This window comes from Rhipicephalus microplus, unplaced genomic scaffold, assembly GCF_043290135.1.
Source record: "Rhipicephalus microplus isolate Deutch F79 unplaced genomic scaffold, USDA_Rmic scaffold_72, whole genome shotgun sequence".
Lineage (NCBI taxonomy): Eukaryota > Metazoa > Arthropoda > Arachnida > Ixodida > Ixodidae > Rhipicephalus > Rhipicephalus microplus.
The window spans coordinates 1433041-1448714 of record NW_027464645.1 but is presented as its reverse complement, the minus strand read 5'-3'; the positions used below and the strand labels follow the sequence as shown (position 1 = coordinate 1448714).

The window sequence follows — 15674 nt, the reverse complement described above, 5'->3', positions numbered from 1 at the left end:
ACTCATATATTATTACTTGTTATCTTATCAAGAGATGAGCAAGTGCATAGACTGGCACAATGTTATTACGGGGAGGGTAAAGTATTTAAAAATGTAGCGTTTTTTCTTCTCTTTTTTGTTGAAGTACTCGCGAAAAAGCCGTAAAAAATGCTTGCTGTTGAAATATGTTGATACAAATAATTCAAATAACCACCTCAATCAGAACAAAAACAATATCGTGTACCCCACGTGATCATGCCAATTACTACCGAAGGTTATTGAACAGCTGCACGACCAAACAATCCGAGATACATCTCTACTATGCAACAACTTCACTGCTTCACTTGTTGCATTTTGACTGAGTCATCATTCCGTTTTCTCTGACCGGAAAGACGACTATGAAACCTAGAATGGGCAGATTATTCAGGTCGCAACATCATCCATAAAGTGATTAATATTTGTGACAGGTAACAGAGACGTGTATACAACCGATATAAGTTTCAAGACTATAATTTAAAGATTCTAGTTTCGTCTCGCAGCAACTGTACAAACACAATGCCATAACAGTGTGGTGAGTGGCACTGTAGAGATGCAAAGCTAGCGTCCTTAATTCCGTTGGGATCACATAGTGCCACTTGTGATCTCTACCCATAAAAAAACTGCTTTCTCATGCAACCACCTCACCACATGACGCACTAAAAGAAAATGTGCACTGAAGCGTGCAGTATTGTGACCCTGAGGGTGAATACAGCAGAAAAAAAAAGCTTTCATTGTTTTTCCTCCATAACGATGCAACCAGTATCTGCTATTATTAAGAGTAGACCTAGCGTCTGAAACCACTGAGCGATAGTTGAATGTTAACTATCTGCAGAAAACCAACCCTTCAACTTGAAGGTTACACGTCTGAAGACAGGAAGTATATGCTTCTAATTTTAAATCTTTTAGCATAACATCAGTCTTGGCCTTCCAACAATGCTGGGTCTTCAACTCGAATTGTTCAACCCTAATTCTATAAGGCACTCATGAAATATTTTTTTTAAATTTCACAAAAAACACACCTGCACGAGCACCTTTCGTTAATTGGCAAAATCAACATGTTTTCTGAGTCTTAGGCGCACAGCACTTTTTTCTACCTACAGCCATTCCATTGCCAAAATATCTCTCTCGTACGTGTTACGGGTACTCGGCCACTCTACGCCTTATATGTGTGGCGTCTAGTGCTGCGAATTCGAAGAAAAAAGAAAGTGATATACACAAATACGGCGCAAGGCTACACAGACTTCATAATTTTTTCATGAAATCTCTAGTTAAAAAAACAATAAGCACATTAGGAAGAGAAGAAAGGGAAAGCGTATACTTTGCGTGAAATTCTTCAACAGTGATAAATGTATTGTATATACATACTTGTGAGTCACAGAGTATTGTGTATAATGAATGGTATGGGTGATTGTTTTTTTTTCGTATCTCTTTCAAATGGTCCTGCACAGCTTAGTGAGAGCGGCGTTCAACAACAGCATCGATTCCTTTGTCACGCGACTTCCGTTCACGAGCAAAGCTGGATACTAGAGGATAGCCAACAAGGTATTACAGTAGATGAACCTTCACGTAATGCAACAAGACTCGCTCCGTTCCTATAAATTGTATCGCTAGCATATAGTGGAGGGAAGCAGAGCATATTATTTTGTGCTGGTGTATATTTCAAATGGTTTCTCGATTTGCAATAAATGCGATATTCATCAGGGCAACCACTCGCGAACGTCACAAAAACAACGCGCCGTATAGTTGCGACTTAATCGCGCAAACGCACTCACCAAACGCGAATAAGTATCGCGCTACAGACTGCGACACACTTTTTTGCAGCTGTTTTTTTAATGTCAAAACAGCCCTGCTGTGGTAAATCTCGAATAATAGTTTAAGTAACTCGAGTGATCTGCTGGAATCACGCTCTCGAAATCGATAACTTTATCACGGGGCTATGGCGACGCCCCTAAAGAAATGAGATAAGTCTCACGGGTTCCATTTGCACGAAACGCACTCGGTGAGTCAGCAATGCCGAGTTCTTGCAGTTCTGTGTTGATATACCGTAGCAACGCGCCAACAAACTTGCGTGCGTAAACTCGTAGCAATACTCCACACGCATCTGCGAGGCGAATGCGTTGCATCAGAACAACAAGCCACCTAATCTGACCCAGTGCCTTTCCGTTCTTGAACAATAAACATCGTTTCACATTTCTTGTAGGCAACTTGAAGCTTAACGCCTCTCTTCAACTCTGTAACCCTCAAAAGCGCCAAGTTCTTTATCCTCGCTATGCGGCAAGTGGAGAATGCTTGAATATTAGCTGCTACAGCAGCCAGTTGCGGCAATGTCACTAACTAATGACCTAAAACATCTTTATAAAGCCTTTTGAAAAGGCACCAATGACTGCGTTGTGAGCTTTGAGGTGTGTTCGAAGTAAATGTACTAAGCCTACGGATATAGCGTTTTGCTATTCGATGAGTTGCGCTGCACACTGTGTAGTGTCTTCTATTTATCACTCGGAAAGAATGTAAGAACAATGAGATGTAGCCGCGAACGCGTAGGAGAGTCATTGCGGTATGAGAATTTAGCTGGAAAATATGGGTGAAGACAAAAAGGTATGAGAAAAATACGCCCAAGCTTAAAACGAACAATCATACGCACTACCGTAAGTGGTGAGTGATAAATTAGAACCGTCGCACTTATTCTTAGACTGCACTGCTCACAAAAAGACGCGCATCGTCGAAAATCGTACAACTGGCAACAACCGCACATACATCAAAATGTTCCCAAAATGTTCCCACCGTTGAAGGACTTCCAGTGGACATGATGTTAATGTTGGAAAAATGCTCGGCAGTAATGGGCACAATACAGAGAAGACGAAAACAGAGAGTAAAACTTGAAGGAGAAGCTGAAAGTCACTCAGAAATCGCCAGTGTAATGTGTTTGATTTGTCCGAAATTGCGAATGTAGACCACACGTGTCGTGCAAAATGTGCGACCACAACTTGAAGGTTACGCACGCCACAGGAAGCCGACGGAAAACTACAGGAGCCACTGGCAAAATGGTGGATCAGGCAAGCGAACAGAAACAAGGTGTTTCAGAAAAAGAACAACATGAAAACGATTTTGTCGCTATTGCTGAAACGATGGTCAATAACTTCACTCATTCATTATTTATGAATACGGAAGCAAAAGAGAAATATTTCTTATCTCTCGAAATAAGCCTTTTTTATGCAAAATATGTCGTAATTTGATGCTGAAGAGAAAAAAAGTTGATTTAGAAGTTCAGCGACATATTTACAAGAAGTATCCCAAATTTTTAATGTTTTCCTAAAAAGTGGCCACTTCGAGTAGAAAAAGAAAGATTCCTCATTTGAAAGTCCCTTTCACAGTCAGGCAGCTCTAGTATAAAGGATAGAGATCAATCCTCATGCTTGGACGTTGATTATCTCGAATCACAGGTAATAAGCATTAGTACAGAATAAATTCAACAAAAAATATATACAGAGTACAAAATAATGCACAAATGAAACGCGAGCACCCACTTCAAGCGTGAACCCACAAGCCCAGTCCGGAAATGTCGATTATGCGGTTTCAAAATATTGCTTGGGCCTCATGCTATGTGTGAAAAACCAAAGAATGATGACATTATGAGTATTGGATAAACAAAAAATGATATGGAGCAATTGAGGTCATGCTTTTTGCATTTGAATTCTTGACAGCTGTCGATATTAAGTCTGAATTCAACTGAAATATGTAATGAAATCATGCTGAAATCAACAAATTATCTGGACAAATTTACAGGCTTCCTGCGACTGGCTTGCCATTAACTCGTAGTTGTCCATCGGCTTTCTCGCTCTGAATATTCTGATATATGCGATAAAGTCCACACGTAACGAACCTCGTTGTAAACTCTGTCATGCGCCCTGTACATAATCAACACCCCTTCATTCCATAGATGTCAATCATCAAGAGCACTCAAAACAATGTCTCTCTGTTATGTATACCTTAACCATAACCGACCTTCTGAACATTCTCCGATTAGCAGTAATAATGTCCAAGTTTATCAAGAAGCAGTCTCCTCAGGGCAGTGCTCTTCAAACTAAAACACTTTAACCACCAAAGACGCAGTGTACAACTGTAGCAGTAACAGGTCTCGGTGCCGTTGGTGTCACTGTCCTTTCAGCCTAGCACAGGGCCACATTACCACAGGTACCAATGCCATTGTCACAAAGGTTGGTTTGGTCAACAGCAGCGATGATTATTGTTCGAGTATAGCCAGCCTGCATTCCAAAGCCCTGGCTGTGAGCACGCAGGCACACACACTGCCCGCAGACGTGTAGCCTCGGAGCGTTTACATGACGTCCATTAGGGCGTATTCGTAATCTTCGCCTTAGCGAGAAGAGGTAAGCTGTCCGATGCCAGTTTCCAATGAACAAACAATGAGTCACTTCCACGCAATGTAGGGTGGCTAGACCCACCCCGCTGGCCTTCACCAGCGCCGGTGGCGGCACGGCGAGCGAGGAGAGACGTCGTCGCGGTGACGTCGGCGGTGGCGACGTCGCCCACCGCCCGCGCTCGCCGTCGTCGCCGCCACCTTCCGTCGTCCTCAAGAAGGCGACGGTCTGGGCGCCGCCGCGGGGTGGTGAATCGGGCAGCGGCCACCGGCGAAGTCCGGCTGCTGGATTGTGGACGTCGAGGCCGAGTGCAGGCTCGTCGACGGACGCGCGCCCAGGTAGCACAGCTGCGGCACGTCGTAGTTGGAGGAGGAGGCCAAGCTGCTGCCGCCACCAGCGCCGCCGCAGTGGTGGTGGGCCCCCTCCGCGGCCCTGTGCTAGGAGTCGGTGCAGTCGAAGTGCAGCGGCGATTTGCGCATCTCGAGCATCTGCATGATGCCGTTCTCCTGGGCGTGCAGGTCCATGGCGCTCGGCACGTACGTGTTGGGGGCCGTGGTGGGCAGACATTTCGAGCACTGGCGACGCAGAGCCGGCCTCTGGCGCGACGCCCGGCAGCGCACGGCGAACCGCAGCTCTTCGGCCATCTCCGAGCAGAGCGATTGCTGCGTGGAACAGAATAGCAAGTTCTGCGCGCCGGAGGGGGCGTCCCGTTACGACCTGGCAGTTCGCTCGCGCGGCCGGGGACACGGAGCAGTAAGAGTCGCAGGAGGGCAGTCTCGGCCTGGCTAACATGAGCCCCTTCCCCGTTTTATATATTTATTATGTTAAGCAAAGCCATATTCATTATCCTCACCTTGTTGCTCATGATACCTCGAAACGTTAACTCTGTCCACTATATAATCTCCGCGAGTTACGATTACGGTTAGTGAGAGTGTAAAAGATGGATCGGCAGCGTGATTTTTTGCAAAAAAACTTAAGAGCACATGCGAACCTTGCACCGCAAGACATAGAAGAGCATGCAGAGGGCTGGAATGCAGATGGTGGAACCAAGGTGAGGCTGTGTGTGTAGGGCGAAGTATCGGGAGAGTGTAACTAGTAACGCTTTTAATAAGGGGCATGTGGGCTGGTGTTTTATGCATGGCGTGAGTCGGCAGTCCTGCATATCTTGCTCCGTGGCCCTAGCGAAATGCAAGCAAGGAAATAAAGAAGCATGCAGCACAAATTGAGACAGGACAATCGTCTGCTTTGCACTAATATTCTCTTGCTAATACATTGCCCTTAGTATGTAATGAAGATAAGCATGCCAACGTCACATGTTTCATGCAGCTACATGCAAATCATATTTTGCTGCAGGTATTCATATATGCCTTTCTTGCTATGAGAAGGAGTGCAAAAGGTCTGAACAATCGATATTATTTTCAGGACATAATTTGGAACATGAAGTGTAGTTACTTTGTCATATATCTTCAACCAGCGATACGTGATAATTTCACACTCCCTTTGCCATTCACAACATGATTGTACCGGTATGGTTCATCTCTAACATTTCCTGATTGGTGGTTTACCAGCGAGGCTTTTGCATACAGACGATATGTACTTTTCTTTGATGAAAGCTAAAAGGTAACAGAATCAAATGAGGACTCTGTACTGTTGTAAAGGCAGCAAATGGGGCGTCATCATCATCATCATCATCATCATCATCATCATCATCATCATCATCATCAGCCTGACCACGTCCACTGCAGGACAAAGGCCTCTCCCATGTTCCGCCAGTTAGTCCGGTCCTGTGCTTGCTGCTGCCAATTTATACCCTCAAACTTCTTAATCTCATCTGCCCACCTCACCTTCTGTCTCCCCCTAACCCGCTTCCCTTCTCTGAAAATCCAGTTAGTTACCCTTAATGACCAGCGGTTATCCTGTCTACGCACTACATGCCCGGCCCATGTCCATTTCCTCTTCTTTATTTCAACTATGATATCCTTAACCCCCGTTTGTCCCCTAATCCACTCTGCTCTCTTCTTGTCTCTTAAGGTTACACCTACCATTTTTCTTTCCATTGCTCGCTGCGTCGTCCTCAATTTAAGCTGAACCCTCTTTGTAAGTCTCCAGGTTTCTGCTCCGTAGCTAAGTACCGGCAAGATACAGCTGTTATATACCTTCTTCTTGAGGGATAGTGGTAATCTACCTGTCATAATTTAAGAGTGCTCGCCAAATGTGCTCCACCCCATTCCTATTCTTCTAGTTACTTCAATCTCGTGGTTAGGCTCAGCGGTTATTACCTGCCCTAAGTAGACATAGTCTTTTACAACTTCAAGTGCACTATTACCTATCTCGAAGCGCTGCTTCTTTCCGAGGTTGTTGTACATTGCTTTCGTTTTCTGCAGATTAATTTTAAGACCCACCTTTCTGCTCTCCTTGTCTAACTCCGTAATCATGAGTTGCAATTCGTCCCCTGAGTTACTCAGCAATGCAATGTCATCGGCGAAGCGCAGGTTACTAAGGTATTCTCCATTAACTCTTATGCCTAACTGTTCCCATTCTAGGCTTCTGAAAACCTCCTGTAAGCACGCGGTAAATAGCATTGGGGAGATTGTGTCCCCCTGCCTTACACCCTTCTTGATTGGTATTCTGTTGCTTTCTTTATGAAGCACTATGGTAGCAGTTGATCCCCTGTAAATTTCTTCCAGAATGTTTATATATACTTCATCTACGCCCTGAATCCGCAGTGTCTGCATGACGGCTGATATTTCTACTGAATCAAACGCCTTCTCGTAATCTATGAAGGCTCTGTATAGTGGTTGGTTATACTCTGAGCATTTCTCTATTACCTGATTGATAGTATGAATGTGGTCAATTGTTGAGTAGCCTGTTCGAAATCCTGCTTGTTCCTTTGGTTGATTGAATTCTAATGTTTTCTTGACTCTGCTAGCAATTACCTTTGTAAATAGCTTGTATACTACAGAGAGCAAGCTGAAATGCGGCGTATTATCATCTAATTTCTGATCGCACATGAGAGATAAATACAACTGCCCTTTTCTTTTTTTAAAGACGATAGTCTTTCTTGAGGACCTTCAACGAGAAAATTTTGGTCTGTCTGCCTGCCTGTAAATTTATGCTTGTCCACCCTTAACAGTACCCTAAACGGCACCAAATGATACTACAAACGGCCGACCCCATCCGCAGCGCCCACCAATATTGCTCAAGATTCAGCGTTCATACTTGAGTGATTGTCAATTAAAAAAACAATTATTGCTCATATTGAAGACACCATAACAGCCCGTCAATATTATGTATGTGTCTTTTTTACTAGAGAAGAAATACATAACTAATAATAAGGACCGTAGCGTCTATCATGCTGCGCTGACCATGCAACGCTTGCACGAAAAGGCAAGTGCTTCCAACGCTTTGCTTAGACGACACGGCGTGCCTCATTTTCCCGGATAACTGCCATACAGCGCTCATGTCTCACGTGTGACGCGATTGATGCGCTTGTTCGCCTACGCTGCACGCTCGAGGCACTCTAACGCAGCACCTCCAGAATACAATTCACCAATTTTCTTACGCAGAACATCAAATAAACGTTTTGTTCACTCTCTCCAGACGCAAGGCTATCGTCTTTCGACGACATTTGCAGTGTAACATGCTGATACGGGGCCAATTTTTTTTTTTTCATCGATGAACTTATTCCTAATAGATAACGTCCCGAGTTCTCTTAACTCAAAGAAGGTACATGTGCCTGTAATAAGAAAGGTTAAGCTCTTGCTGACATAAGTTCGGTGATTCCTTAAGCCTTGATTCCTCAAAATTTGGGCAAACAGTGCGGTAAGTGGGTTTTTTGTTCCATTTAAAGGTTTCTTTTTGTTCTTCTAGAATCTAATCAATACGTTTAGTGTGTATTTTTATTCTGTAAATGAGTTTCTCAATGCGTTTATTTGTCACGACAATGGGATATAACCTTTACATTACGCGTGAAAATAAGGCGTTAATAGGCTCAGTGAAGTGTCAATTTCAAATGCTCGCACCTTACGTAAATCTTCCCTCATTCTCGAGAAGCACCGTTGGTCTCCTCGAAATTGAAAGTCTGAAGTTATGAGGGTTTTTATGAAAGTTTAAACGTGTCACAATGGGCGCCAAGTAGACAAAGCACATACTTGCTAAACTTCACAACTCCACCTAGTCCCATGGTCAGCGAGGTTACTTATGTGCCGACTCAGACCCAGTCACAGATTGCACTGAGAATCAGAATTTGAGCGAGCCCGCTTGAGTATTTTTTTTTTTGGTACGTTTGAGTAAGAGGAAGTCCCTATGAGCAAATCTTTAGTGAGTCTGGGTCAGGGTGAATCCGGTTCAGAAAAGAATTTAGTGAGTCTGAATTCGAATGAGTTCTAAGCGCACAGTTTATCTCCTGAGGGAGTCGGACTGAGCTCTAATTTTTTGCCCACCTACGGCTTAGCCTAAACAAAATGGCGATAAAATGACCATACCCTGTCCGTCTGAGCGTGTTTGCGAGAGTTGATGCAGAACTCCATGATAGCGGTGAGGATGGCGACGGCGAGACCGCAGAGGAGCACTACGAAGACGCCGCCAATGTTGGCGAGGCCCAGCGCGTTGGCCTTGCCCTCCTTGTTCTTGTCGTCTCGGTTGCAAGTGAGCCCAGGGCTTTTCCACCACTTGTTGTACAGCATCTGGATGACGCCTTTCTCCTGGAGGTCCAGGATGGCCAGAGATATCTTGTCTCGCCAGGGTGAGCCTAAAAACGACGGGAACAGCTGAGTTTTATCACTCGTTCATTCTGTTGGGCGGCAAGTGGCGGCTCGCCGCTCATCCAAGAAACATCCAAGTCTCAGTTACACTTTACTGACCAGATGTTTATGAAATGTTTCACTCCCAGTATCAGCGTTTACTGTGTGTGACATTAGGCCGGTGGTACAAACAAATCAAAGCTTCAAGACAAAGATGAAAGTTTGAACTGGTCGCCACAGGACTAAATAGGAGGGGAAGTGTTATAAAAAGCCATAGTTTTTAAAATAGCATTTGTTTCGATAACTGCGTTGTTGTCCGCTTCAAAAGCTTTTTGAGCACCGTTTACTACTTTAGACCAGTTACTTTCGACACTGCTGACAAAGCTGGGCTGTGAAGGAAGAAGCAGAAAACTCCAGAACAAGAAATATTTCAAGCAGCATATTTGCCCCATCACATACTGCAAGGAAGCTTCTACAGCGAAAGCCAAAATGGTCGCGGGCGCTGTAGTTGTCCGCCGCCGTCAATGTCCATAACTCCCATCGAGCGAATTGAGAAAAAAAACTTCGCAAAAAAAAAAAAACAAGGACAGAATGCAACTCGAACCTGGGTTATCTGCATGCCAGCCTAGCACTCAACCATTGAGCCAAGTCGGTGCTTGAAACTCCGTTACAAGTTGGCTAATTAGGAAGGCGTGTTATCGGGAAAGGAATTGTGGTAATATGAGCAATAGAGTGCTTTAAAAGAGCAAAGAAACGACCAGGCATTACGCAATGCACATTGCATCCCCGTTGGGTCATCGAATGCTCCGATCCCTTGGCGCAAGCTTCAAGCATAATCCTGCATCGTCATCTGCCACATCATAAAAAATTGCTAAAAATTATTTGCAAGTGTAAAGCGAGTACTCCGAAGAGTCACCTCTCCGAAGAGTCAGGGAACAGTCACAGTGAACGCCTTCATACAACGCAGAAAACTCATCATGATTTATGAATTGATTTATAGGGCGTTGTACTGATCTTCCTTAAGTCTTTCGTTCACGCACCTTCAACGTATAAAAACGCAGAAAAAAAGGGGGGGACCCTTCAGCTTCGCTTTTAAGAGTTGAACGCGAGAGCAAAATCCGGTCCCTAGTGTGTTCTTCAACCGCTAAGTGCATACTTATTAATATGTTTTGCTACATACACACACACGTACGCAAACGCACACAGTAGATTGTACCAGCACGCGCTATTATCGCCGAACGGGCTCGTTTTCGTCGTGACACCTGTCGAACAAAATGCGTTAAAGGGGCCCTGAAATACTTTTTTCAAGTAACCATGGAATGAATTCACTAGAAGAGCTTATTGCCTCACGAATTCAACACCGCAAAAATTTTAGGAATCCTTCCAGTGCGAGTGGAGTTACAAAGGTTTGGCGCATGCTGCTATTGCAATATCTCTTCTCTCGTCCCAACGAAAACGCTGGAAGCTAGGCAGGAAGGGGTGGCAGGCGCAATGGAACTACCGCGCCTCGTGACCTTGAACACTTTTGTTTTCTTCGAATGGGCAGCTTTTTCAGTGTGATCACGCACGACAGCGTGAACAAGTAGCGGCCTCCCGCGGCGATCTCGGTAACTAGATTTTTTGGTCACAGACGCACAGACGATTTTTCGCTCACAACCAAGAGGGCCGATGCCGGCGGCGGGATTTCTGCGACATGAGCTCTTTAACACTATCGCGTTAAAATAGAATAAGCTCTGACTCGCCATTTGGTCATTCCCTGTCAGAGTTGTGGTAGCGTTCCTGTGCTTCACAACACTCGCGCTCTCTATAGGGGGCCCGTGACAGAACTACAGGTTATACCATTGAAGCGTAATAAATTGACAAAACGAAAGAAATATGTGTGATTGTAGCTTTGTTTGCTTTGTCAGCTAAAGAAAAAGGTATCTAGAATCTCCACTTTGACCTTGGCGAGTGCAGATTGTCGCAATTGTTGATGACACGCGCACGAGCTGTGCTGTATCTTTGCAACACGTTTCCTACGTTTTATCGATCTACTGTTATTGTAGCAATAGCATGCGTGATCGCAAATAAAACATTAGATGCAAGTTAGCGCTGTGTGTGTCACTCTCTTTTGTGTCGTCGCAATGCGCTATACTCATATGAACCATGAACCCCAACCAACTATATCCCGGCAACGTGCCTCATAATATTTCATAATCATACCAGTAATAACGGTCCCATTTCCATCATCCCATCGTCTTCACTTCTGAACCCTAACAACACTAGATTTTCTTCTCATAAACACTTCATCTTGGTGAAAATCTAAACTACTGTAAGCAAACACCTCACTTTAGTGCATTTTTCATGTAGAACTCTATGCCGTTTATCTTAAAACCACTGACTGTCAGCTGTTTTTTTTAAATAATTAAAAATAGTTCAGTATAAATCAATATAAGACCACATAATGTTTTTTTACGGATCCCCTAAAACATAGCTTTGTGTTTTTTGATATAGTATATTGCGCAAACCTTTTCTATTCTCTGTCTTAAAATGTATCATGTTTTTTGTTTATTATACTACGTCTTTGAAATGTACATGACCCCTGACCTTAAAGTGAATATTGTATTTTTTGTCTTTCTCTTCAATGCCCTTAGTATTATTTTTTTCACTACGTTCAGGAGGACCCAATTCAGTCTCCGACTTCGGGACCTCCTTCTGTATACTGAGATGCAATAACTTAGTTTCTTTGGACATACTAAAGTTTCTTATTCTGCTTCTGATCCTTAAACCTGCTTATACTCCTGAGATATTTTCTAAACTAAAGTATAATCTCTGTGTGATAAAAGTGCTCAATTCCATGTTTGAAACAAGGAAGCACAATTTGCTTTCCATGTTTTGACACCAAATACTCAAACGTCAGTGGTTTCCAGATCCACAAATATTGATATCCTGGCTCTAATCAAAATAAGTAAATGCAGCAAAAATATACCTAGGTAGTAAAGACATTTCTTTTCCGGTCGCCACAGGCCTCGCAAAGTAGTCTAACTGGTACAATGTAGCCAAAACTGGCAACCTAGACTGTGATATTCGACCATGTAGTACGTCATCATGCCCGATTCACCGTAAAAAATTCGATATATTGAAGAAGCATGTTAACCAATACATAGAGCAGGCACTCGTGACGTGTGCCTAGAATTGTTATCGGCATACACACATACATACCCATGGGGGTTGCAATGCCGTATCCCTTGGAATCCAGCAGTCCACCAACTTGCGTGAGGTTGCAATCGCGCTGGACCATGAAGTCGAGCATAGTCGACTCCATGAGGAAGGCGTAGTTGCCCTGCAGTACTCGCTGTACTCCATCCTCGTAGGAGCTGACAAACACTCCTGGACGGTTCTCCATAAACCGCCACATCTTCTGATAAGTCTCTATTTTGGAATCCTACCAGATGAAAAGAAAAAGAACAAGATAACGTTATTACCTTCTCTTTCCATGGCGTCTAGTATTTCTTAAGCTGGCACCCTGCAACAGGAACAGTTTAGGATCAATATAAGACAAGGCAGATCATGCAAAAGAAGCCGAGCACAGCTGTTTTTCTGGAAAATACTCATTTTTGTATAACTTTCAGCATATTTAACCAATTAATTTTACTTGTCACCATTCGCAATCATTGATTTCTACCAGTATGTCTTAGTTGCTTTCATATCTTTATCAATGAACATTATAAATATGACTAGCGCATCATTTTGCGCAGCTTACAACCTCTAATGCATAGGCTAAATCTACTCCACTCGTTAGCAGTGTCTAATTACACCTACAGCTATAGCTTTTACATTGAAACAAGTTACCACAATGCTTTACGACAATTGTCAGAATGTGTTCACTTGGAGTAGCTTTGTTAGACGGAGTCACAGCTTCGGTACAGTGGCACAAAAAGTTTGCCACCTCATTGTAATCCATGCCACCATAAAGTAACTCACACTAAGTGTGCTAATTGATGTTACGTGAATTTTTTAAATAAGAGCGTATGCTGAGAAACTGTTATATTTCTCTCCCGCATGTGCCACTGTTTTTCGAGTTCTTGGGAATAATGGCTTAATGCAGGGATTCACAGATGTTTCCTATTAAACTCTTCCAGTTCGTTATTGCCGGTTTAACTGCTGTTGGTGTTCTAACTGCACCCCGGGGCATAGAGTCACGTGTAACCTGTACAAACAGTTTTCTGCGTTGCCTCTATTCACACTCAGTCATCTCAATAAGACGCATTCCTATGGTCGCACCTCTACTGAGACATCAGGACATCTTGGTCAAACTGTATCGTGGGACGGGACAAAAAGGATGTGAGACGAGCAAGCATTTGTTAGGCTCAATTCCGCATTCTTTTCAATCCCAACACGCAGTTTGATCAAGGTGAATGCTCAGCAACTTGGCTAACTTTCCACGCTGCTTATCATTTTGATACGCCAACACCAGTGGTTCGCGGGCAGTGTTGACTACCATGTGTGCCTTTGGAGCGACCAAGTCTGTTGCAGTTGAAACGATCATATAGCACTGAAAAAGACCGAAACGGCACGAAGTACCCACCCTGAAGAAGGTCATGGTGGATCCCGAGTCCAGGGTTCCGTAGGATATCTTGCTCTGCTCGGCCAGGTCCTCGACGCTCTCGATGGGGGTGATCATGCGCTCGACGGTCAGGAAGGCGGCCAGGTTGGCCGTGTACGACGAGATAAGGATGAGAGTGAAGAACCACCAGATGGTTCCCACGATGCGCGTCGACGTAGCCTTGGGGTTGAGGTCGCAGCCCTGGTGCATGAGGGTTACGATGGTGAACCAGAAGCTGTTGCCCAGGCTGAACTGGTTCTCCATGACGCCGGCGTCGCGTACGCACGGATGTGGCGTGCGCCACTCGTAGGGGCTGAAGCGCGCCACGATGAACATGGTGAAGGAGACGAGCATGTAGGCGGCCAGCACGTACAGCCAGATGTCCACGTCCAGCGGGCTCATGAACGAGAACAGCTTGACGGGCATGCCCGAGGGCAGCATGAAGAGGATGCCGATGCCGAGGTTCATGAAGGGCTTGGTGAAATCGATAACGGACTCGCGCGCGTAGTTGATGGTCATGGGCGCTACGGCCAGATCGGCGTTCTTGTCGATGATCTCCCGCACCATGCCGTTCCACTCGCCCGTGGTGGTGTTCTCGACGCCGAACTTTTTGTCGGGCACCAGGTAGAGCTCGTAGTTGAAGCCCAGCAAGTCGGCAATAGTGCGAAGGAGGTCGATACAGAAGCCGTCGAAGCGGTCGTTACCCGTCAGGTTCTTGTTCTGCTTCATCATCACGTACGGACGTGACTGCAGCAGCGGGAAAAAGAGATGAGGTCAATGAGTGGCAAGAAATGAGCCGTGTAATTGGTTGTGTGCTGCTGTACGCGAATGTGGTCAACTCATGAAATGGCCTATCAAAATAATTATATTTAATTAATCAAATCATAGCTTCTATTGACACTCGTCTGCTCGGTAAAGGTCACGTAATGAAAACATGAGGACGCTGACCACAAGAGAACAAAAATGCCTTGAAATTTCGACACCTATAACGGAAGCCCTGTTCGGGAAACGTTTCTGAACAGAGCTACCATTCCGAGTACCGAAAAGTCAGTGCATTTTCATTTTCTTGCGGTGGGTGTTTTTGTCTTTTCATTCAACTTCTAACAATGTATACTCGTTGAATTTATCGTTCGTCACTGTTATTGCAGTAAAAGACATTGAAAAGAAATACAAGTCAGATCTATGTCTCTTACACTAAGAATCTGATTCTGAAACTGGGAAAGTGCATTTCAATTCAGAGCATGTATATTCTTAAATTGTACTGTACACTTTCCGCAAACGTTTGTCATGTAGCGCAAGTTTTTTTTAATGCAGAACAATTGTTGAACTTCACGCGCATGTGTCAAACAAAGCTGTGTAAAAAGTTAATGGGGTATAGGTAAATGTTTAGAAAATAGCTCACAACAATTTACTAACTTTGTGCTTGCGAAAAAAAAGTTGTTATAAGCGGCACTGTTACATTTATCTGACTATTTAAAACGATGATGTGCATGCCAGAACTTTACCGCAACAATTGGTTTAAAATGTGTGTCTCAAGTAACTTGCAAATACCAACGGAATGTTACTGTCGCTATACACAAATTACGGCTGCCATTTCACGAACTTTTCTTGACAAAACAAAGTATTAGTTGCACACCGCTCATATAAAGCACTGTGACATCGAAATGCTTCAATTATTTTGCGAAGACGTTCCGAAGCTGGGCCGCCGTGCTTATCCGAATGCATCTAGCTCAACTTCAGCAAAACATGCACACAGGACAATGCAGCTGGACTCAGAAGAGTTCCTCTGTTGTTGAGCGAAAAGTGCGGCTTTCAGCCGTCCCTTCACTGACTGGCGCTACCACTGACAGACGTGAGGGTCACCGGTAACTTCTCTTTTTTACGTGCAGTGCTCAGCCCACTCATCTTAGGTTCCCACAACTTCCATCAATAAACTTTTTACGAATCGAAGTC

General features: G+C 44.3%; 1 protein-coding gene across 1 annotated transcript in view; it reads right to left on the bottom strand.

Annotated features, from left to right (window-relative positions):
* Positions 1-4356: 4356 nt before the first annotated feature.
* LOC142790152 (glutamate receptor ionotropic, kainate 2-like) overlaps positions 4357-15674 on the bottom strand; it is a 373661-nt gene continuing 362343 nt past the window's right edge. Inside the window, exons 10-13 of the mRNA XM_075885145.1 lie at positions 13704-14468; positions 12338-12560; positions 8879-9144; positions 4357-5056 (exon numbers count right to left, since the gene is read on the bottom strand). Of these exons, the coding sequence (XP_075741260.1) occupies positions 4832-5056; positions 8879-9144; positions 12338-12560; positions 13704-14468 (1479 nt within the window). The 3' untranslated portion in view covers positions 4357-4831. The remainder of the gene's footprint in view (positions 5057-8878; positions 9145-12337; positions 12561-13703; positions 14469-15674) is intronic.